Source organism: Oncorhynchus tshawytscha, linkage group LG05 (assembly GCF_018296145.1).
Source record: "Oncorhynchus tshawytscha isolate Ot180627B linkage group LG05, Otsh_v2.0, whole genome shotgun sequence".
In the NCBI taxonomy this organism is placed as follows: domain Eukaryota; kingdom Metazoa; phylum Chordata; class Actinopteri; order Salmoniformes; family Salmonidae; genus Oncorhynchus; species Oncorhynchus tshawytscha.
Window position 1 is genome coordinate 75,693,302 of NC_056433.1, and position 25,531 is coordinate 75,718,832.

Consider the following 25,531-nt stretch of genomic DNA (forward strand, 5'->3'; position numbering starts at 1 on the left):
GCTGGTCACCAGCGAAAAACGCAACAGAGGCTGGTCACCAGCAAAAAACGCAACAGAGGCTGGTCACCAGCGAAAAACGCAACAGAGGCTGGTCACTAGCGAAAACGCAACAGAGGCTGGTCACTAGCGAAAACGCAACAGAGGCTGGTCACCAGCGAAAACATGACAAAGGCCTGCGAAAACACAATGAAGGCTGGTCACCAGCGAAAAACGCAACAGAGGCTGGTCACTAGCGAAAACGCAACAGAGGCTGGTCACTAGCGAAAACGCAACAGAGGCTGGTCACCAGCGAAAACATGACAAAGGCCTGCGAAAACACAATGAAGGCTGGTCACCAGCGAAAGCACAACAAAGGCTGGTCACCAGCGAAAGCACAACAAAGGCTGGTCACCAGCAAAAGCACAACAAAGGCTGGTCACCAGCGAAAACACAACAAAGGCTGGTCACCAGCGAAAGCACAACAAAGGCTGGTCACCAGCAAAAGCACAACAAAGGCTGGTCACCAGCGAAAACACAATTAAGGCTGGTCACCAGCGAAAACACAATTAAGGCTAGTCACCAGCCTAGGTTGCTCTATGCTTCCCCCAGCATGGTTACAGCCAAATCAAACACTAAGAGGAGATGTTACAGTAAGATGTTGATAGAGCACCCTCTCCTGGTAGTTCAGCTACAGTACACTGGAAATAATACTCTAACCCAGAGGTTCTTAAGCTTTTTCAGCTCGAGACTCAAATGAGAAATGTACCGTCTCCACACGACCCTAATTAAGAAACATAAATGTTTACTCATAACTCGACCCACCTCTCACATGCTCAGGGCACACTTCGGGTCCCAAAACATAGTTTAAGAAACCCTGCTCTCAATTACAAATTATGCAAATATCCCACTTCTGATTTCTTATATTATCCCATGGGATCACATTTTCCTCAATTCCCAAACCCTTTCAGATTATAGATACAGTATGTCAGTTTCTCACATGATGTCCATGCCAATCTATCATGTTTCAGCACATTCTATATATGAGCGGGTCTTCTTCTAGCCTGGGTATCAATCTGTTTGTTGCATCATGCTAAGGAGTTGGAACGATAGCAAACAGGTCTGGGACCAGGCTATTCTTGTTCTACTTTCATCTAAATTCTGACCATTCTGAATGGGACAACCAGGAACATTTATTAATGGACCAGGTGGGTGTTGTTGTTTGGCTTATAGCCTACCTCCAGCGAGGTGAGAGCAGCTGTGATCTTTATGTTCTCAATGATAAATAAGGTTGTCTTCTGCTGTGAAGCCATGCTTAATTAACCCAGGTCCCTTCCTAGCGACATGGCTAATCTGTATCACAGCAGGCAGCAACTCAGTATGTAATCTGTGTCACAGCAGGCAGAAACTCAGTATGTAATCTGTGTCACAGCAGGCAGAAACTCAGTATGTAATCTGTGTCACAGCAGGCAGAAACTCAGTATGTAATCTGTGTCACAGCAGGCAGAAACTCAGTATGTAATCTGTGTCACAGCAGGCAGAAACTCAGTATGTAATCTGTGTCACAGCAGGCAGAAACTCAGTATGTAATCTGTGTCACAGCAGGCAGAAACTCAGTATGTAATCTGTGTCACAGCAGGCAGAAACTCAGTATGTAATCTGTGTCACAGCAGGCAGAAACTCAGTATGTAATCTGTGTCACAGCAGGCAGAAACTCAGTATGTAATCTGTGTCACAGCAGACAGCAACTGTATTCTCCCACCCTCAAGAAAACCAAGTCGATATATACCACAAAATAATGGTTCACAGTGGCAGCTCATGGGTCTCCCAGTATTGTCTGTCTGCACCCTGTCTGAGTGACTGACGGCCTCGGTAATGGTGAAAGACAAATCACCTTTAGATGGGATCTTTCTCAGCATGGACCACCTTCAACTCAACCATTTCTTAATAAGTCAACAGTCGTGGCAATAAAGATTTTATTCTGACCACGAAAACTACACAAGATCTTGACAAGGATTACATATCACTGGTATTTTTCACTTTTTTCATTGGTGTCAAAATGTACATTCTTTTATCATGTATACACATACAGTAGCAACAGCTTTTTCAATGGAAAAAGGCACGCAATGAAACTAGATGGCACATCTTTACATATCGTAAAGAAGTTTCAAATACAGTACATATACAACGAAGAAAATATATATATATTTTTGGGGGGCTCAGTCAATGCAAATGCAGATCTAAAAGGCAATTCTCCACAACTGTTACAATAAGTGTTCCAAAAGCATCCAAATCCAACATCCACCAGAGTCCAACCATTCAATAACACCTGCTTTGAGACACCATCCCATCATGTGCTTATGCTGTACAGTCTATGGAGCTCAGAGCAGCCATCGGAAAGAAAATAGACCTTTTCAGAAGATAGGCCTTTATTTTCCTTTTTTCTATTTTTCAAATTAAATTCATCCCAGCATAATAGTTCCTGAAAGTGTGCAGCACTGAATGAAGGAGCCTCCAACCCTCTGCTCTCCTCTCTCCGAGATGTGACAGAGCTGGCTTCCTGTGGACTGAACAGTAGCACTGTAGACGGAGAGAATGTGCTTATAAAATGGCATCCTATTACTTAGAAAGTGGGCAGAGGCTTAGCATCTAGGACGCCTCGCACCCTTGGACGCCTTTTCCCCATATTCTAAATGTCCAATATAAGTGCACAACTTTTGCCCAGGGCCCATAGGGATCTAAGTGTACTATACTGGGAATAGTGCACCATCTAAAAACAGCTAAGGTTCTGTAAATGCCCTCCACAGATAGATGAGCCTATCACTGACTGAACACCAACCACAGGCCATTGTCTGTGTCTCTCCTGAGTTCTCTCCCTCCTGAGGGACTAAACAGCAGCATCAGACTGAATCAGTACATGAAGCACTATCAGCTCTTACAGCTGGTGGGCGCTGTCCTGTGCTTTGAGTGGACTGGAGGGAGCAGTTCTGAACTGGGGGAGGTAGAGGGGAACACTCCTCATCCCTACCACCGACCCCTCGTCACTGTACTCACTAAACATAGAGTCCTGACTCCCGAGCAAAGGGATGGACTCAACGGACGAGCCCCCTCTCCCCAGAACCATCACCTCTTTGAGAAGCATTGCCCTTGTGTTTTCCTCCTCCTCCTCCTCCTCCTCACTCTCCTCCTGACAGTCCATCCCCAGGTAATACAGGTCCTTCTCCTCAATTACCTCTATCCCCCCATCCCTCTCTCCTCCAATTGCCTCATCCTCCTGCTCTGAAATCTCGGAAAACTCCTCGACAGAGTTGTAAGAGCAGGAACGCCGTGGGTCCAGGTCCGACTCTCCGGCTCCGGAATGGGAGATCTCCAGCTCCCACAGGCCTCCGGGGAAGGAGCCCGAGATGTCGGAGTTGTTGCCTGAGAAGTTGCCCTCGTCGCTGGAACTGCTGAGGCTGCCCTCTTGCTTGTAGAGGTGGTGGGGGTTGTCAGAGAGAAGAACGGTGGCGTAGGTCACTGATGGCTGGGCTGAGCTCTCCAAACTCCTGGGGAGATCTGGGAGTTGGAGGCTCTCCTCCTCCTCCTCTGGGAGCCCAGGCACCTCTGAGTCCACACAGAGAGCTGGGGAGGAGGCTGGGATCAGATCCTTGTCTGAGCCTGACGTAGGGGGCCCAGTCTTCTCCATGATGGTGGCCTGGGAGATGGTCTCTGAGACGAGGAGTAGTGGCCAGGCTGGTAGGCCCTCTGGGTGGCGGAACAACTGCTCCATAGTGTCAGCCTGGACAAGAAGATAGGAGGAGAGTTAGGACTACAGCAAGGTAAACAAGCCTATGGATATTACTTTTTCAATACTGTGGCAAGCTGTCCTACACAGCACATGCATTTTTTGGTCTCTATGGTCTCTCACCGTTTTAGTAGCCTGCTATATCTTTAAGTGTGTTTTCATGGCTAAGTGTGTGTGGAGTAGGATTCCTGTACACCTCACCTTCCCGAAGTCAATCCCCTGAGCCCAAGAACAGTTGTTGGGGTTGGGAACATCTTTCCACATAAACTTCTTCATGCTGGGATTCAGACAGATTAGAATTTAACAACAAGGTATGGAGCCTTTCAGTTTCCAATCCAACACTCTCACTCATATACATTTACAAAGCGTAGTGTGTTTGTGTACGGATGGATGTGTGCTTCGGTGTAGCTAGGACTGAGGGCAGCATGTGTATGTGAAGTGAGCGCCTCACTCACTCACTCTCACCCCCTTTCTCCCTCGTTCTCAGAACACATTCAGCCAATCACCATAGTAATTGAGCCCTGAGGACATTCTGTACATTGTTGAAATGTCACATATAATCCAATTCCATTCCTAATCAATGTGTCTGACTGTGTTCCTCAGATCAATAACTACCTGGAATCACCATTTTAGTCTTAACCACCTGCACAGAGGCAAAACACATTGATCCTCTCTTTCTAATGTCAGACACAGTCCAAAAGTACTTTCTGTAAATACACCACTGGTATAGAACAGAACACACCACTGGTATAGAACACACCACACCACTGGTATAGAACACACCACATCACTGGTATAGAACAGAACACACCATTGGTATAGAACAGAACGCACCACTGGTATAGAACAGAACGCACCACTGGTATAGAACAGAACACATCATTGGTATAGAACAGAACACACCACTGGTATAGAACAGAACACACCACTGGTATAGAACAGAACACACCACTGGTATAGAACAGAACACACCACTGGTATAGAACGGAACACACCACTGGTATAGAACAGAACACACCACTGGTATAGAACAGAACACACCACTGGTATAGAACAGAACACACCACTGGTATAGAACAGAACACACCACTGGTATAGAACAGAACACACCACTGGTATAGAACAGAACACACCACTGGTATAGAACAGAACACACCACTGGTATAGAACAGAACACACCACTGGTATAGAACAGAACACACCACTGGTATAGAACAGAACACACCACTGGTATAGAACAGAACACACCACTGGTATAGAACAGAATGCACCACTGCTATTGAATGTCTACAACTGAGCAAAAATCTGTTAGCAATATATACAGTTCATTGTCAAATGATTAAACTTTAAATTATATTCAATAATGATGTGAAATATAATCTTACTGGTTTTGGGATATGACCAGGGTGACGAAGAGGACAATGGAGAGGAAGGCGATGATCATCAGAAGCATGTAGGCAGCAGGCCCAGCATCACTGCCCCTAAAGACTGGAGGACAGGACAACACCCTGTGTAAGTCTATCAGTCAATCAATCCACATTGGATCATATTCCTATTGACAAGATGGCACCAGAGATCAACCAATTTCTTTTGTGTTCATTTCTTTGCGTTGTTTGCAACTTATTTTCAACTTATTTTGTACATTATGTTGCTGCTTACCGTCTCTTATGACCGAAAATAACTTCTGGGCATCAGAACTGTGATTACTCACCACGGACTGATAGAATACTTTTTTTCCTTTAATGAGTCCGATGTGAATGATATACTGCTTCCCGGGAACAGGCCCAGATCCCCGTCATTTGTGTGAAGAGAAAGCGGAGAAAAAGGGGCTAGAGGGCAGGCTGCCTTCTGAGAATTCGTAGTCAATCTAATAAACCCCCACTTCATTCCATTCTGATAGCAAACGTGCAATCTTTGGAAAATGAAATCTACAGCGAACCATTAAACAGGCAAAGTGTCAACACAGGACTAAGATCGAATCGTACTACACCAGCTCTGACACTCGTTGGATGTGGCAGGGCTTGCAAACTATTACAGATTACAAAGGAAAGCACGAGAGCTGCCCAGTGACACAAGCCAACCAGACGAGCTAAAGTACTTCTGTGCTCGCTTCGAGGCAAATAACACTGAAACATGCATGAGAGCACCAGCTGTTCCGGAAGACTGTGATCACGCTCTCCGCAGCTGATGTGAGTAAGACCTTTAGACAGGTCAACATTCACAAGGCCGCAGGGCCAGACGGATTACCAGGATGTGTACTGCGAGCATGCGCTGACAAACTGGCAGGTGTCTTCACTGACATTTTCAACCTCTCCCTGTCTGAGTCTGTAATACCAACATATTTTAAGCAGACCACCAGAGTCCCTGTGCCCAAGAACACTAATGTACCCTGCCTAAATGACTACCGACACGTAGCACTCACGTCTGTAGCCATGAAGTGCTTTGAAAGGCTGGTCATGGCTCACATCAACACTATTATCCCAGAAACCCTAGACACACTACAATTTGCATACCGCCCTAACCGATCCACAGATGATGCAATCTCTATTGCACTCCACACTGCCCTTTCCCACCTGGACAAAAGAAACACCTATGTGAGAATGCTATTCATTAACTACAGCTCAGCATTCAACACCATAGTGCCCTCAAAGCTCATCACTAAACTAAGGACTAAACACCTCCCTCTGCAACTGGATTCTGGACTTCCTGGCAGGCCGCCCCCAGGTGGTGAGGGTAGGTAAGAACACATCCGCCATTCTGATCCTCAATTCAGGGGTGCGTGCTCAGTTCCCTCCTGTACTCCCTTTTCACTCATGACTGCACGGCCAGGCACGACTCCAACACCATCATTAAGTTTGCCGATGACACAACAGTAGTAGGCCTGATCACCGACAAGACAGCGTATAGGGAGGAGGTCAGAGACCTGGCCATGTGGTGCCAGGACAACAACCTCTCCCTCAACATGATCAAGACAAAGGAGATGATTGTGGATTATAGGAAAAAGAGGACCGAGCATGCCCCCCCCCACGACAAAACCTATTCCCCCTCAGGAGACTGAAAAGATGGATCCTCAGATCCTCAAAAGGTTCTACAGCTGCACCATCGAGAGCATCTAGACTGGTTACATCACCAGGCGCCTGCTCGCATTCGACCGCAAGGCACTACAGAGGGTAGTGCATAAGGCCCAGTACATCACTGGGGCCAAGCTTCCTGCCATCCAGGACCTCTGGATGGCATATGAAGGAAGACCCTAAAAATTGTCAAAGACTCCAACCACCCTAGTCGTAGACGGTTCTCTCTGCTACCGCACGGCAAGCGGTACCGGAGCGCCAATTCTAGGTCCAAGAGGCTTCTAAACAGCTTCCACCTCAAGCCATGACTCCTGAACATCTAATCAAATGGCTACCCAGACTATTTGCATTGCACCCCCCCTCTTTTATACCACTGCTACTCTCTATTATCATCTATGCATAGTCACTTTAATAACTCTACCTACATGTACATATTACCTCAACTAACCACCAACTACCTCAACTAACTAACCCCCGCACATTGACTCTGTATTGGTTCCCCCCTGTGTATAGTCTCGCTATTGTTATTTTACTGCTGCTCTTTAATTACTTGTTACTTTTATTTCTTATTCTCACTCGTATTTTTTTAAACTGCATTGTGGTTTAGAGTCTCATAAGTAACCTGTTGTATTCGGTGCATGTGACTAATAACATTTGATTTGATGCCAATACATAACCTTAGAGGAACTGTGTTAAAACACTCTTCTAGAATTGACACTAAAGTTAACACATGACTTACATTATAGATGCATGCATTTCAGTGCTTTAATATACAAAATAAACACAATCCATACTCATATGTCAAATACATAGGCTGCGTTTACACAGTCAGCCCAATTTTGATCATTTGTCCAATTATTGTAGAAAGATCTGATTGGTCAAAAGATCCAAATTGGGCTACCAGTGTAAATGCGGCCATTGAGACACATTTTTGGCCTGTTGTATTGTATGTTCCTATCTTGAGGGAGGGCTTACCTTTAGTATACACTGGCTCTCCTTCTCCATCCGCGAACACTGGATACAAAATAAACTCGTACTCATCAGTGTCATAGAAATGACCTGGGAAATATAGTCAGAGGACAGAGAGCGGTTCAGATTAAAACAGATTGAACCATTTAGTCACAGAGAACAGAGGCTCAGATTAGGATAGACTGAACCATATAGTCACAGAGAACAGAGGCTCAGATTAGGATAGACTGAACCATATAGTCACAGAGAACAGAGGCTCAGATTAGAATAGATTGAACCATATATAGTAACAGAGTAAAGAGAGGCAGTTTAGAACAGATTCAACCATGTCTATAAAAACTCACTAGAGGGCGCCAGAAGCTCACAGCCAACAACCTCTCAAACTGGAACTCCAAACGAAACGAAGTGCCACAGTTTGACCTAGACTTGAAGTGCCACTCTTGGACCTAGACTTGGTGCTCTGGAACCGCTTGCTGTGCGGTAGTAGAGAGAACAGTCTATGACTAGGGTGGCTGGTGTCTTAACATTTGTAGGGCCTTCCTCTGACACCACCTGGCATAGAGGTCCTGGATGGCAGAAAGCTTGGCCGCAGTGATATACTGCACCGTACGCACTACCCTCTGTAGCACCTTGTGGTCAGATGTCAAGCAGTTTCCATACCAAGCGGTGATGCAACCAGTCAGGATGCTCTCGATGGTGCAGCTGTAGAACTTTTGGAGGATCTGAGGTCCCATGCCAAATCTTTTCAGTCACCTGAGGGGGAATAGGCATTGTCGTGCCCTCTTCACGACTGTATTGGTGCGTTTGGACCTTGATAGTTTGTTAGTGATGTGGACGCAAAGGAACTTGAGGTGAATGGGGGTATGCTCAGCCCCACTTTTCCTGTTGTCCACAATCAGCTCTTTTGTCTTGCTTACATTGAGGGAGAGGTTGTTGTCCTGGCACCACACTGCCAGGTCTCTGACCTCCTCCCTATAGGCTGTCTCGTTGTTGTTGGTGATCAGGCCTACCACCGTTGGGTTGTCAGCAAACTCAATGATGGTGTTGGAGTCGTGCTTGGCCATGCAGTCATGGGTGAATAGGGACTACAAGAGGGGACTATTTTTAATTTTATTTCACCTTTATTTAACCAGGTAGGCTAGTTGAGAACAAGTTTTCATTTACAACTGCGACCTGGCCAAGATAAAGGAAAGCAGTGCAACACAAACAACAACAGAGTTACACATGGAATAAAAAAGCTAAGAACGCACCCGAGGGCTCCCACGTTGAGGATCAGAGTGGCAGATGTTTTGTTGCCTACCCTTACCACCGGGGGGGAGGCCCGTCAGGAAGTCCAGAATCCAGTTGCAGAGGGAGGTGTTTAGTTGCAGGGTCCTTAGCTTAGTGATGAGTTTTGTGGGCACAATGGTGTTGAACACTGACCTGTAGTGAACGAATGGCATTCTCACATGTGTTTATTTTGTCCAGGTGGGAAAGGGCAGTGTGGAGTACAATAGAGTTAGCATCATCTGTGGATCTGTTGGGGCGGTATGCATATTATAGTGGGTCTAGGGTTTCTGGGATGATGGTGTTGATGTGTGCCATGACAAACCTTTCAAAGCACTTCATGGCTACAGACGTGAGTGCTACGGGTCAGTAGTCATGTAGACAGGCTACCTTGGGGATCTTGGGAACCGGGACTATGGTGGTCTGCTTGAAAATGTAGGTATTACAAACTCGGTCAGGGAAAGGTTGAAAATGTCAGTGAAGACACTTGCCAGTTGGTCAGCACATGCTCTGAGTATGCATCCTAGTAATCTGTCTGAATGTTGACCTGTTTAAAGGTCTTGCTCACATCGGCTACGGAGAGTGTGATCACACAGTCATCCGGAACAGCTGGTGCTCTCATGCATGGTTTAGTGGGGCTTGCCTTGAAGCGAGCATAGAAGGCATTTAGCTCGTCTGGTAGGCTTGAGTCACTGGGCTGCTCACGGCTGGGTTTCCCTTTCTAATCCATAGTAGTTTGCAAGCCCTGCCACATCCGATGAGCGTCAGAGCCGGTAAAGTAGGATTCGATCTTAGTTATGTATTGACGCTTTGCCTGTTTGATGGTTCGTTGGAGGGCACAGGGCAATTTCTTATTAGGAATTTTCTTGTCTAGCTCCTTGAAAGCGGCACCTCTAGCCTTTAGGTCAGTGCAGATGTTGCCTGTAATCCCCAGCTTCTGGTAGGGATATGTACGGTCACTTTAGGAATGATGTTATCGATGCATTTATTGATGAAGCCAGTGACTGATGTGGTATACTCCTTAATGCCATCGGATGAATCCTGGAACACATTCTGTAGTAGCAAAACAGTCCTGTAGCTTAGCATCCACATCATCAGACCACTTCCGTATTGAGAGAGTCATTGGTACTTCCTGCTTTAGTTTTTACTTGTAAGCAGGAATCAGGAGGATAGAATTATGGTCAGATTTGTCAAATGGAGGGTGAGGGAGAGCTTTGTATGCTTCTCTGTTTGTGAAGTAAAGTTGGACCAGAGTTTATCCTCTGGTTGCACATGTGACATGCTGGTAAAAATGAGGTAAAACAGATAAGTTTCCCTGCATTAAAGTCCCCGGCCACTAGGAGCACCGCTTCTGGGTGTGCATACTCTATATTGCTTATTGCTTATGGGATGTTGAGTGTGTTGAGTGTTGAGTGTTGAGTGTGGTCTTAGTGCCTGCATCGGTTTGTGGTGGTAAATATTGATGGAAACTCTCTTGGTAAATAGTTTATCATGGGGTACTCTACCTCAGACATACAAAACCGAAACTTCCTTAATATTAGAGATTGCGCATGAGCTGTTGTTGACAACAGGACACAGACCACCACCCCTCATCTTACCGGAGGTAGCTGTTATCTTGCTGATGCACGGAAAACACAGCCAACTGTATATTATCCATTTCCTCGTTCAAACACGACTCGGTGAAACATAATATATTACAGTTCTAATGTCCAGCTGGTAAGATGGTCTCGAACAGATCTCTACCAGTTTATTCTCCAGTGATTGCACGTTCGCCATTAGGATGGATGGTAAAGGAGGATTATCCAGTAGTCAACAAATTCTCACAAAGCACCCTGATCTGCGCCCGCTGTATCGGCGTCTCCTCTTTATGCGAATGACAGGGATTTGTGCCTGGTCTGAGAGGAGCCATACATTTTTGGCCTTCAATTTGTTAAAGAAAGAGAATGAAAGAGAGAGAGAGAAAGAAAGAATGAGAGGGGAAATGAGACGGCAAGGTACAACAGGAAGTAAATGTACATACCATATAGGTAGAGGAGCTTGTCAGTAGGGGGAAACCTGGTCCACCTCTCCCTGCTCTCTGGGGTCTGATCTGGCCTGTCCTGGTGGTTCTGACCCGACCACTCTACGACCAGGGACCACGGTACACTGCTGTTGGGCTGCAGAGACCACAACAGGACCACACAACTACTGTTCACACGGGACGCACTGAACGAACGCACACACTGACCTGGAGAGGGAGGGGCAGAAAAGGGAGGACGAGAGAAAGTGGGGGAAGGAAAGGACGAGAGAGAAATAAAAATGAAGTTTATATTTTCTCTTCATGAAAAAACGGTTGGCTGGCATGCCCTCACGCGTCTGAGCGGTCGGCTGTGAATGCCCTCACCCGCTAGTACACTTATGATGACTGTGATTTGAGTTCTGACCCTCTACTGGATGTCCAGTAGGAACAATGCCGATACTCCTCCTTTCTGGGTTTTAATTTCCTTTTTCTCTTCATCATCAACACACACACACACTTAAGTGTAACTGTCACTAAGGAAGAGGGATAAATGCCCTCGAAGCCGGTGGTTGGAGGATATATTGGCACGGTTTGCCAGCCCACGACTTTCTCGGGCCTAACAACTCCCATGCCAATATATCCTCCAACCACCGGCTTTGAGGACATTATCACTTTTATCCAACGGGTTACCAACATATTCAAATAATGATCTACATATTTTAATTAAAAACATTATTTTTATTAATTCATTCGTAGTATTTCATCATTCCACAAGATATCGTCCCGACACAAATCATTCTTTTGTTCTGTATCTATGGACGTGACCCAGTCTTTTTGTTCTGTAGCTATAGACGCAAACCAGATGTTCGTTCTAAATGCTCCATTGCCATACTGACTGGCAATGTTCTAATCCCTTGCTTGCTAGCTAGCCAACTACGGCTAATTTACAGTCACGTCAAAAAGTGCAACCAGACTAACAGCAAAGTAGCAGCATTTGCATTTGTTTAAGCTGTTTTCTAGTTTGATTTATTTGGATACATCCATAACAATGAACTTATGATGCGCGACTTTGCCTGGCAGAGAAAATGTTCTCTCATCAGGACACTGTTCAGACAAAAGAAAGAATCTATGACATTCATTTCAGCTGATTTTAATAAATGAAACCATACATTCTCTTTGTTACCCACCCCAGCTGACATAGCTATAGCTACTGATTGTATGTACCATTTATCTGTACATTCTCCTGGATTGTGCATTGGTTGAAATATCCATTTCAGTCCGTGCTACTACTTCTGCTGCCTTGCTTCAGCCTTTAAGGTGTTGATGGTGCTGCAGTGTTCTCTTTGTTTTGGGCCAGGATGTTGCTCCAGAGTTTACTGTTTGTTAGTGACGGACGCTAGTAGCTATGGAGCGAACCTTCACACCCATGTCCACTCACTGACAATCTCCCTCGCTTCTAAACGAGCATTGGCCAGTTTCTGGACTGTCGTTGACCTGATGCTGTGATTAGTGTATGAAGTTGTTCCAGCTGCCCTACAGATCTTGGGTAAAAGTGCTGCCAGATACTTCACGCCCATCGGCTCTGACGTGTACCAGATCGAGTCCCTGATACACTCTACTCTCCTTGGGTGGAGATAAAATGCAAGGGCGTTCTCCGGGTATTTCGATAGATATTGCCCTGGCTGCTCAAACATGAATCCCCTCTTGGACTCCCTGCCCCTCTCCCTTGGGTGCAAATGATTCTTTGTGGCCTTGTTATATGCGAGAGTGGCGTGTCTGAGTGAGAGAGAATGCATTGTTTTAATATTGTTGCCTAATTACGAGTGCAACTTGTAAAAAAAAAACAGGCTATGAACAACATACCTTAGACCGTTCTCGTCTGTTTTTACGAGGAATGAGTTGGGCTTTAGTTGTCTGTTCCCCTCTTTTCCTCTTCGTAACCAGATGTAACTGGAGGTTGAAGTACACTTTCTGGACCAGACCCCTTGGTGTACCAGGATTCAGAGCCTGGGAGTTTGAGCTTTGGCCATTGTCCTCATCGGTGGCTGTTTGTGATATATTTTCCTTGCCGCCTTAGCTGTTTGATGTTGCCCAGAAATACATGATTAGAGGTGGTAAATTCGGTGTCCTTCATATGGCACCAGCTGCGACCAGTGGGTGGATCATTTAGAAACCGGTTGAGCTCACTACAGAGTGCCAGGTAGCTACATATGCTGTATAGCTCCCCCTTCCCATTTCGTACATATGTTGGAGAAGGATGTTAAACTCTTCCTTAGTGACAGTTGTCGTGTCTTTGGCTATGTCGGATTAAGTGATATGACATGCTATTCTATAAAATAATTTCTCCGTAATTAATATTACCTGATTGAGCTAATCATGTAAATGTAATTAACTAGAGAGTCGGGGCACCACAAAATAATATTTATAGAGCTGTTATCTTCTGAATAAACTCTTGAAGACCTAGTAATATTTTACATCAATAGCAGTCGATATTAATCGTCATCTTAATTAATCGTCTCATCTGAAAGTTGTAAATTATTTTAACTGCACGAACCCTGGCTAACAAGTTGAATCAGCAATACAAAATTGGGTTTAATTATTTATTTACTAAATACCTAACTAATCACACAGAATTACACATACACATAAATAAATCATAACTTGATTACAAATTACGTCATAAAGGAAAACGTCCCTAGCGGGCGGAACAGATATGACAGCTGGTTACACAAAAGAAAAGGGCTGGGTTTGAGTGAAAGAGCGGGAAGACTGAGGGACAAAGGGCGAAGCTGTGCTATCGTAAATACAGTATCTTATGCATTCTAAATTACCGCCCATTTGGAAAAGGAAAATGCAATATTTACTCTGAGCTGCGCTTCGGTAGGTTGGTGGGAGATGGAAGGCCGTGTTGCCCAACCGAGTCCTTTGAAGTATGTCTCTGCTGGGAAATTGGATACGTTGTAGTAACGTCGTTATGTGGTAGACGGGATACTCTGTCTGTTCCTTCCTAACCTGCGCTAGCAGCTGCTGTTGCTAACTCAACAGCTAGGAAGTATCACTTCTGTAGTGAATAAGAGTTCAAAGTTCATACCATTCTCAACCAAAGCTCACGCTGATTGGCTTCGTTGGCTTCGTTCTGTAGTTATTATCTGAACCATTCTGACATCGGACCGTCGTCCTCACACCCTCGGAACAGGAGGTTATATTGTCGTCAAGGCTTTATATAGGAAGGGAGAGGAGGGCGTGTTTGAAAAGTTTTATAGCCCATGTCCCTTCACAGGGGCGGGCCACTGATTGAGCAGAGCCCTACCTTATGAAAACCCAAATCTCACATTTTAGAAGCTAAAATCACATTGCATCCCATCACGAATAATTTAATATTCAAACATTTAAATTGAACAACAATTCCATGTGAATCTGATAACTCTGATGTGTAGACTTTCCACTGTAGAGTTTATGTCATCTTATCATTGATGAGAATGTCTCAGATGACAACCGAACTGACATCATATTCATTAAGTACCACCGCATATGTTCAATTGGTCGGATTACCAGAATATAGTTAATTTCCCCCCACCTTCTGATGTTCCCTGAATCTCTATGTTAACCAAGGGGTTTGCAAATGTAACATCAGTAGGGTAGAGAGAGGAAAAAGGGGGAAAGAGGAATTTATGACCGTCATAAACCTACCAACAGGCCAACGTCATGACAGTTTTGAAGTCAACAATTGTTTAATTCTCTGCAAGTCAACCCTTGAAGCAACGCACAGCCCAGTTTGTATTGCAGTATCCCCCAAATCTGCATGCCTGGGGATTATTACCATCTCTTTTCCCCATTCATCCATTGGCATGCCGCCGAAAAGATAAAAATAAATGTTCCACTCATCCATTTTAGTTTTTCGCAACAAAGTATTGATTTAGCCAGTCAACTGAAAAAAGTATGTGTTGCTATGACAACCAGCTCAATTTGCTTTACATGGGACGGTGAAGATCCCAATTCAATATCGAAAAAGGTCTGAGAGACAGACAGCAAAGTTTATACAAATCTCTGCTGTTGAAAACCAAATGCTAGTCTAAAAGAGATGGGAGATAATGTCTAAATGCTTTTTACAGTAACTTGTGAAATTGACACCAGCTGGAATGTGATTTTAACCAATCAGCATTCAGGATTAGACCCACCCATTGTATAAACACACTTCATTTATATACCATGGATCTTGACTGGGAACTAAAGTGTCATAATTAGGCTATATACACATGAATGAATAGCATAATATTACACAACTATAACAGCGATATAAACAAGGCTATAAACATAGCAGAATAAACAATAACCTAAACGATAAACATCTTGTCGTAGAGAGAGAAACCAATTACTGACACTGACAAGAAAGATTTATGTCACCCTCTCTTTCTGGCCTATAGCCACAGGAAGTAGGGGTGCTGAGGGTCCTGCAGCATGCCCTGAAAGATATGAAGTAGTGCACTTGTCCTTTTACATGCCTTGATAGCTATTTCATGTTGGATGCACTGTTCCACAAGTAGGCTAAATGAGTCAATGTAGCCTATGTGCATTCGGAAAGTATTTCTCACTTTTTGTTTTTAAACGTTACAACCTAAAACAAATCCTCATCAATCTACACACAATACCCCATAATGGCAAAGTGGAAGCAGATTTTTCGATGATGATTTTCTTTGCGCAAATGTATTCAAAATAAATAACAGAAATACCTGAATACCTTAAGTATTCAGACCCTTTGCTATGAGACTCGAAAACTTATTGGAGTCCACCTATGGTAAATTCAATTGATTGGACATGATTTGGAATTGCACACACCTTTCTATGTAACAGTTGACAGTGCATGTCAGAGCAAAAACCAAGCCATGAGGCCGAAGGAATTGTCCGTAGAGCTCAGAGAGAGGATTATGTCGAGGCACAGATCTGGGGAAGGGTACCAAAACATTTCTGCAGAATTGAAGGTCCCCAAGAACACAGTGGCCTCCAAGTTTGGAAACACCAACACTCTTCCTAGAGCTGGCCGTCCATCCAAACTGAGCGATTGGGGAAGAAGGACCTTGGTCAGGGAGGTGACCAAGAACCCGATGGTCACTCTGACAGAGCTCTAGAGTTCATTTGGGGAGATGGGAGACCCTTTCAGAAGGACATCTCTACAGCCCTCCATCTATCAGGCCTTTATGGTAGAGTGGCAAGACGGAAGACACTAGACAGAAGGACTTTCAGACCATGAGACTCTCAGACCATGAGAAACTAGATTTTCTGGTCTGATGAAACCAAGATTGAAGTCTTTGGCCTGAATGCCAAGTGTCAGGTCTGAAAGAAACTTCCACCATCCCCACGGTGAAGCATGGTGGAGGCAGCATCATGCTGTGGGGATGTTTATCAGCGGAAGGGACTGGGAGACTAGTCAGGAGTGAGGGAAAGACGAACGGTGAACAAAGTACATAGAGATCCTTGATGAAAACCTGCACCAGTGCGCTCAGGACCACAGACTGGGGGCGAAGGTTCACCTTCCAACAGGACAATGACCCTAAGCACACAGCCAAGACAATGCAGGGGTGGCTTCGGGACAAGTCTCTGAATGTTCTTGAGTGGCCCAGCCAGAGCCCGGACTTGAACCCGATCGAACATCTCTGGAAAGACCTGAAAATAGCTGTACAGCGACGCTCTCCATCCAACCTGACAGAGCTTGAGAGGATCTGCAGAGAAGAATGGGAGAAACTTTACAAATATAGGTGTGGCAAGCTTATAGTGTCATACCCAGGATGATGAGGCTGTAATCGCTGCCAAAGGTGCTTTAGCAAAGTATCTGAATACTTACGTAATTGTAATATTGTTTTTTATTTGTTTTATCAATTTGCAAACATTTCTAAAAATCTGTTTTTGTTTGTCATTATAGGGTATTGTGTGTAGATTGAGGGAAAAAATAAATGAATTTGTTTTAGAATAAGGACGTAACGTAACAAAATGTGGAAAAAGTCAAGGGGTCCGAATGCACTGTATGAGGAGGTTGAGTAGTACATTGTGGACACCATTCCACAGACCTTTTAACCTAATATAAACCTAATGCTGAGGTGATAGCGTCTATGGGACATTTTTGTTTGAGTTTCTTTTACAGGGACAGTGAACATTAATCAATGTTTTAGTAAAAGTGCCGGTTTTAGCCAGCCGGCTAATTTTCAAGCGCTGTCACTGGGCGGGTTATTCAAAACAATTACAATACAGACAAACAATGAGCAGTGAGCACATGCAGAGCAACATAGGAAGAGCAACATGTAGCACGCAGACAGAGCAACATAGGAAGAGCAACATGTAGCACGCAGACAGAGCAACATAGGAAGAGCAACATGTAGCACGCAGACAGAGCAACATAGGAAGAGCAACATGTAGCACGCAGACAGGGCAACATAGGAAGAGCAACATGTAGCACGCAGACAGGGCAACATAGGAAGAGCAACATGTAGCACGCAGACAGGGCAACATAGGAAGAGCAACATGTAGCACGCAGACAGAGCAACATAGGAAGAGCAACATGTAGCACGCAGACAGGGCAACATAGGAAGAGCAACATGTAGCACGCAGACAGGGCAACATAGGAAGAGCAACATGTAGCACGCAGACAGGGCAACATAGGAAGAGCAACATGTAGCACGCAGACAGGGCAACATAGGAAGAGCAACATGTAGCACGCAGACAGGGCAACATAGGAAGAGCAACATGTAGCACGCAGACAGGGCAACATAGGAAGAGCAACATGTAGCACGCAGACAGGGCAACATAGGAAGAGCAACATGTAGCACGCAGACAGGGCAACATAGCAAGAGCAACATGTAGCACGCAGACAGAGCAACATAGGAAGAGCAACATGTAGCACGCAGACAGGGCAACATAGGAAGAGCAACATGTAGCACGCAGACAGAGCAACATAGGAAGAGCAACATGTAGCACGCAGACAGGGCAACATAGGAAGAGCAACATGTAGCACGCAGACAGGGCAACATAGGAAGAGCAACATGTAGCACGCAGACAGAGCAACATAGGAAGAGCAACATGTAGCACGCAGACAGGGCAACATAGGAAGAGCAACATGTAGCACGCAGACAGGGCAACATAGGAAGAGCAACATGTAGCACGCAGACAGGGCAACATAGGAAGAGCAACATGTAGCACGCAGACAGGGAAACATAGGAAGAGCAACATGTAGCACGCAGACAGGGCAACATAGGAAGAGCAACATGTAGCACGCAGACAGGGCAACATAGGAAGAGCAACATGTAGCACGCAGACAGGGCAACATAGGAAGAGCAACATGTAGCACGCAGACAGGGCAACATAGGAAGAGCAACATGTAGCACGCAGACAGGGCAACATAGGAAGAGCAACATGTAGCACGCAGACAGGGAAACATAGGAAGAGCAACATGTAGCACGCAGACAGGGCAACATAGGAAGAGCAACATGTAGCACGCAGACAGGGCAACATAGGAAGAGCAACATGTAGCACGCAGACAGGGCAGCAGCACAAAAAGCAACAAAGTGTTTCCAAATCTCACAAGCTACAGACAACAAATAACATGGACAGCAGCAATACACAGCGGCAATACACAGCTAGGGATGATGTTCACAAGTTTGATTGTCCTTTTGCCATCCCACGTTTGTTTTTGCTGTTCTCCAAATAGCATTTTAGAGTTTTAAAATTGTGTTGAAGTATAAATGAGTTTCAACTGGTGGATGTATTTCTACACACTCCACTTTGCCATACCCCAGGCACAGATAGAACAATGAGACAGATATTTCACTGGATGTAGAAATATTAAGCATCCGCTTGGCATTTCCACTCACTACCAAATATATATATTTTTACATTTGACCTTTATTTAACTAGGCAAGTCAGTTAAGATATGGTAATGAGAGGAAGCCCAGTGGCGGGCAGAGGGAACGAAATTTTCTCATAGATGAATCTCAATACAGTTCTGTTTCCAAAACAGGAAATTTGTTATGAACAGAGTGGACAAAGTTTTGTAGACTTTTGCCTTTGCAAAAGTTAAGAAATCGTGTTGTTTAGGAGTGCAAAGTTGAATTGAGTTATTGCACACGCACATTTCACAGAGTAGGCGTTCCCTGACGGAAATATGCAGATGTCTGCTAGAACGGCCCAATAGGATCTCGCTAGCTCGTGCTTGGCTCTGCCCACTTCCTTACTTGTTCTGCCCACCATGACTCATCTGTTCCCATTGGAAACGACAGGCTATGGTCTATCTTCGTTTAGTTATAAAAATCTTTGCCCTAGGTTTAGCTGCACGTCATCCCCAAACTACTTCCCGCTGCTATGCTTCGGGCTGGTGCGAGAATCTGCAATGCTTATCTTATCATATCTGCCCCAGCACCACAGGGTCATGAATTACTCTGCACATGCGGGAGCTCCATGACCTGTCTGGGAAGGTTCTAGAAGCTCGCAACAACCACTCTAACAAAGGCCACTATGGAAAGCGCAGCGGTAGCATGTGTATATGAAAAACTATGTTTACCAATACAACAGTGACACTTATGGTAACGGGGCATAATGCTACATACTATAAATTATATGCCAAACAGAATAGTAATAGCTGTACTATAGAACATTTAGTTCCAAATTGATCATAGTTACTGAGTAATTTGTGGTTATTACCCATTACTACACAACATGTAAAAGGAAACCCAATAAACCCCCCCCCCCCGCAACTTACATTTCGATGCACGCACAACATTCATGTATTCTTGTTACTATCCAAAATAAAAATTGTCCTCAGAAAATGTGCGTCTTCTTTCTTCCTATGAGGAGTGAGGGATTACGAAAAAGGTAGGCTGCTGGAAATGAGCAAAACAAAGATTGTTCCCCTCCTGTCTTTGACTAGAAAATAAACTGAACATCATATTTTATTGTTTTGGCCCATCCAAGTTGAGAGACCAGTACCTATTTTACTAATAATAACAGTACCAGCATCACAGTTAATGGTTTCCTCTCAGCCAACTAGCTATTCATGAAAATATGAATAACAGATGAAAACACACAACAAACATCCCGGTGTGTCACAAAGACGTGTGCCGAGAAGAGCTCCATTTTACAATGAATTCCAAGTCCATTATAATAATTATTAGACCTTGGTAGAGAACATACCAAGCCAGAGATAATGGTGTTTTATCCACTCTCAGGCTTTTAACTGACATCAACATGCCTAATCATTTATATTTGAGTCATTTAGCAGACACTCGTACCCAGCCAGCAACCTTTCAGAAAACCGGTCCAAAGTTTTTATCCTCCAGGCTACCTGCTGCTGTTCTCACCCTTCCTCTCCTCTCCCTCTCTAGTGAAGCCACACCCCACTCTGGTCTTGAGGCAGTGAGCATGCCCAGTTGAGACCAACATGCCTGTTATCTCTCACTGATGACCACGAAGTCAGAAACATAGTATTTCAACAAACTATGACATGAAGCAAAAACACCAACTAAATATGTTATTTAAATTGGGAAAACAAACAAGCAATTTTCAAATAACATTTTCTTTCTTCCCAGATATTTGTTTCTGAACGCAAACTTTTTTGATTGCTAGTAATCTGTTTATGCTAGTAATCTGTGTACTGGGTATAACAATCCTTCAGCCCTATACAAATACAGTATTTTTCAGCAGTGACTTACGTTTGGGGTGTCTATCCAGGGTCATGTGGGTGTTCCTAGTGGAAGAGCCCTGGCTGTTCTGAGCCTTGACCGTCACAGAGTGGACCTCCCCTCTCCACTCAAAGCTATAGGATGACACCAGGCCTATTTTCTCCTCAGTAACAGTGCCCCCAGAGCCCTGGTGCTGTACTACAAGTTCCTCCACACAGTAGGTTGGCTCCACAATGGGGGAATGCTATGGGGAAGAGGAGAGGGAAGAGTTGAGACTATCAAGGACTGTAATGAGGATTTGTTATCCAATGTGCTACTTCCTTAGATTCTCTGATCTGATCTGAGATAGGTAACTGAGTACTGCTGTATTGCACAGACTCATCTAGTATTTTCAGAATAAACTAAGAACAACAATGTAGTGAAAGGAGAGGAGGCACCTTCGTACACCTGTTCAATTAATCTAATCTCTCTCTGATGTTGACATTTAAACCACATACTATGAAACATGTAATGTGTCCTCTGAAGGCTATGGACTGTACCTCGATGAGAAGAGTGACATTCGTCTGCGTACTTGCTGGATCCTCCTGAAACACTCGCCAGAAATCAGGACCCTGGTCAGGAGCTGAGAGAACAGAATATAGATGTTACAGCTGTGTGTGTGTGTGTGTACACACACACACACACACACACACACACACACACACACACACACACACACACACACACACACGTGCCTACTGTATGACTGAGGCTTGAATCTCCTATCAGAACGTTATTTTCCATTGGCAGCAGGCTACATGAAAATTGGAACAGCTGGATAGGGGAAACGTTTCGCGTCGCACAAAATGGTTAACGTTGCAGATAAAGTTCTAAAGACCAACATCGCTACACTGAGAAAGTTAAGTTCAATAAGGACATATTTGGGTGTTTTTGGAGCATTTGTTAATGTTTATTCGGACCCCGTACTGTACAACGAGGATGAGGAAGCGAATCGCTGGTTGGGGTAGGTTTCTCAAAAACAACTGAAATCACAAAAAGAAGTTTCTGGATCTTTTTATTTCTTTTTTATGAAAATGACACTAACCTGTATAAATAAAAGTGAAATGACATGCATGAATTGATGAGGAAGTCATCCAGTACAATAATGTACCTCTGCTGTTGTGAGTGCTGGTGTAGAGCAAGTGACTCCAGTCACTCCAGGTCCCGGAGCCGTTGATGTGCATACAGCGGACCTGCACATTGTACACCCCACACACATCTGGTTCAAGGACCTCAGCCCACGACTCAGTCTGCAGAGCTAGGACCTGTGGAACATATCTCAATTAAATCACATATTTACAGCAAATAATTTATTTTTCAATGATAGCTTCAAAATATTATACATATTTATCCATTAACTCATAAGCAACTGGATTTTGGGAAAATACACTACATGACCAAAGTTATGTGGAGACATGCTCTTCGAACATCTCATTCCAAAACCATGAGTATTAATATGGAGTTGGTCCCCCCTTTGCTGCCATAACAGCCTCCACTCTTCTGGGAAGGAGTTCCACTAGATGCTGGAACATAGCTGCGGGGACTTTCTTCCATTCAGCCACAAGAGCATTAGTGAGGTCGGGCTTGCTGTAGCGTTAAGATTTCCCTTCACTGGAAATAAGGGGCCTGAACCATGAAAATCAGCCCCAGACTAATATATTCCTCCTCCACCAAACGTGACATTTGACACTATGCATTGGGGCAGGTAGCGTTCTCCTGGCATCCTCCAAACCCAGATTTGTCTGTCGGACTGCCAGATGGTGAAGAATGATTTATCACTCCAGAGAACACGTTTCCACTGCACCAGAGTCCAATGTCCGCAAGCTTTACACCACTCCATCTGACGCTTGGCATTACGCTTGGTGATCTTATGCTTGTGTGTGGCTGCTTGGCCATGGCATCCCATTTCATGAAGCTCCCGACAAACAGTTATTATGCTGACATTGCTTACAGAGGCAGTTTGGAACTCGGTAGTGTTGCAACCTAGGATAGACGATTTTTACAAGCTATGTGCTTCAGCACTCTGCGGTTCTGTTCTGTGAGCTTGTGTGGCCTACCACTTCGCGGCTGAGACGTTGTTGCTCCTAGATGTTTTTACTTCACAATAACAGCACTAACAGTTGACCGGGGCAGCTCTAGCAGGACAGAAAGTTGTCCAATTGACTTGTTGGAAAGATGGTGCTACGTTGAAATTCACTGAGCCCTTCAATGTTTGTCTATGGAGACTGCATGGCTGTGTGCTCAATTTTATACACTTGTCAGCAACGGGTACGGCTGATATAGTCGAATCCACTAATTTTAAGTGTTGTCCTTATACTTTTGTATATATAGTGTATACTGTATGTCTTAAAAGATATGAATGTTATGTGACCCAGCAAGAGAGGGAACATTTTGAATGGAGAAAAGATGTGCCCAGAGATAGTGGGCATTTTCAAAATGTAAAATATTTTCATCTGCCCACCAAAAGTGTTAATCAAAGGTTTTATTAAAATGTCGTATTCTGCTTCATGCCACCAAGTCAGTGTTCCTCTACCAGTAAATGCCATGTATTTTAGGGCAAATAATGCCACTCCTAGATCAGAGATAGAAAATAGAGACCAGCTGATGCTCATGGCCAGGCGGTTGGAGCTAGATGAGCTCAAGGCCACATCCGATATGGCCCCCTATTCAGGGTTCCCCAACTAGCGGCCCACTGGCCGAATTTGGCCCGCCGGTGATTTTATTTCGCATCCCAGATTTTCTGAGCAAAACAAAAAGCTAGATATAAAACATTCTTTTGACATAAAATACTGTAAAAACACCAGCAAATCAGCTCCAATTGATTTTAATATTGGAAATATCTGTTGCAAAATTATTCCCACGCATAATAGAGAGATATATGTAATCGTATACTAATGTAAACCAGGTTTGAAATTATTATGTTTTAGTCAAATATTATATCTGTTTGGGCTTCTTGCGGTCAATTTGCAGTCCACAAATGATTTGTAATTATGTTCTGGCACCCTGACCATCCGTTCAAGAATAAATCGGCGGCCCCCGGCTGAATCTAGTTGAAGATCCCTACATAGTGCACCACTTTGACCAGAGCACTCTGGCAAGAGCCCTACGAACCTGCCAGAATGGATGGGCCCTGCCAGTTGAGAGGGCATAGCGGACCTGGTACTGCATATCATAGATGGGCAGTTCTGGGGGCACCCACGCCAGCTTTAGTACCCCACTGGGCATGCTCACTGCCTCAAGGCCTGAGGGAGGATGGGGCTTCACTAGAGGAAGGGAGAGGACAGTCATTATGTAGCCTGGTCAAGCAGACTAAAAGCTATACATGTTTTAAAAATATAAACTAAATATTATTAACACATGCTGGTGCAGTATGTTTCAAAAAGCCACAACATGTAAGAAAATAAATGTAACAAGACCAGAACTCCTATACTGGTCCTAACTCACCGTGATCCATAGGTGTGATGTAGACAGGATGTGACCTCGTGCTGTTGTCCGTCTTGGACTCCATCCACAGCTTGTAGCAGGAAGTCACTCTTATTGGCTGCAGATTGCAGCTCTTCACTCCCCTATAGCCGCTGGACTCACACTTCGCCTGCCTGACCACACCCACTGGCACACCCACCCTCTCCGCCTCCTCCATGACGTCACAGGACAGGTCGGCCACCCTGGAGAATTTAACAGACACACACACACAAAGAACGTCAGGGTGAAAACACCTTTACCACTTCTGGGTATGTATGAACCATGTCATAGTCAATGGTATGCAACAAGTAAACTTCTACACTGCCTGAGTTTTGAAATCACGGCAATAATTCACAAATTATCACACACACAGTCATTTACATTTTGCTTGACAACCTGGACTCAAGGGTTGATGTAACATAGTAAACGTAGATATGTCTCCCTCCATTTAGGTGGGCCTAGCCCTGTCACAGATGCCATGGTTGTCCTTAGTTTAAAGATGGACAAAACACCTGTCTCTGGATTACATCTCTTTAGCTATCATACTCCATCCATCCATCCCACTGATTTCAAAACTCAGTCCTCCAGGAAATGGAGAGCAACACTTATGCAGTTCTACTAAGCAATATATATATTTTTAAAGCAGTGTTAGACAGGATTACCTACACATGCTAACCAGCTCAAATAGACAGAAGCGTGGTATGTGGCAGACCAATCCGAACTCATCTCTCGGCATGTCCAGCCACTCATTATCTCAGCTGATCATGGTTAGCAGGAAGGTTGCTCACTTTTTCTGTGGCTAAACCAACTAGGCTCATAATTTAACAATTTTATTCATATCTACAGATGACATACAAGTTTTTTATTAAGGCACATGAAAGTTCACATTGCAGAAGGCATTTCTGGTCAAAAACTCAATTTGATTAAAAAAATAAAATAAAATAAGGCTCTCGTGTGAAGTAGCGACCCGCGACATACTGTACAACTAGTTTCCTGAAAAGGGTCACAAATAGCTAAAAAGTAGTACTGTAAGTAGTTGCTAAAGTTGACCGTGATGATATTCAAACACGCAACCTTTGGGTTGCTAGACATTCACGTTATACACCCCCCATCCCCCCTGACCAAGGACCTTAAGTAACCTACTGTCTCATGAACCATACCACACTGCGTGAATCAGGCCTTCATGGTTGAATTGCTGCAAAGAAACCACTACCAAAGGACACCAATAATAAGAAGAGACTTGCTTGGCCCAAGAAACACGAGCAATGGATATTAGACCGGGGGAAATCTGTCCTTTGGTCTG

At 44.4% G+C, this 25,531-nt stretch overlaps 1 protein-coding gene across 4 annotated transcripts in view; it reads right to left on the reverse strand.

Annotated features, from left to right (window-relative positions):
* Window positions 1-584: 584 nt before the first annotated feature.
* Window positions 585-25,531, reverse strand: part of lepr (leptin receptor) — a 55,422-nt gene continuing 30,475 nt past the window's right edge. For all 4 annotated transcript variants that reach the window (XM_024403080.2, XM_024403081.2, XM_024403083.2 and 1 more), the window contains exons 11-20: window positions 24,211-24,431; window positions 23,878-24,029; window positions 21,878-22,031; window positions 21,267-21,349; window positions 20,758-20,971; window positions 11,087-11,293; window positions 7,807-7,890; window positions 5,146-5,248; window positions 3,962-4,037; window positions 585-3,754 (exon numbers count right to left, since the gene is read on the reverse strand). In XM_024403080.2, the coding sequence (XP_024258848.1) occupies window positions 2,912-3,754; window positions 3,962-4,037; window positions 5,146-5,248; window positions 7,807-7,890; window positions 11,087-11,293; window positions 20,758-20,971; window positions 21,267-21,349; window positions 21,878-22,031; window positions 23,878-24,029; window positions 24,211-24,431 (2,137 nt within the window). In that variant the 3' untranslated portion in view covers window positions 585-2,911. The remainder of the gene's footprint in view (window positions 3,755-3,961; window positions 4,038-5,145; window positions 5,249-7,806; window positions 7,891-11,086; window positions 11,294-20,757; window positions 20,972-21,266; window positions 21,350-21,877; window positions 22,032-23,877; window positions 24,030-24,210; window positions 24,432-25,531) is intronic.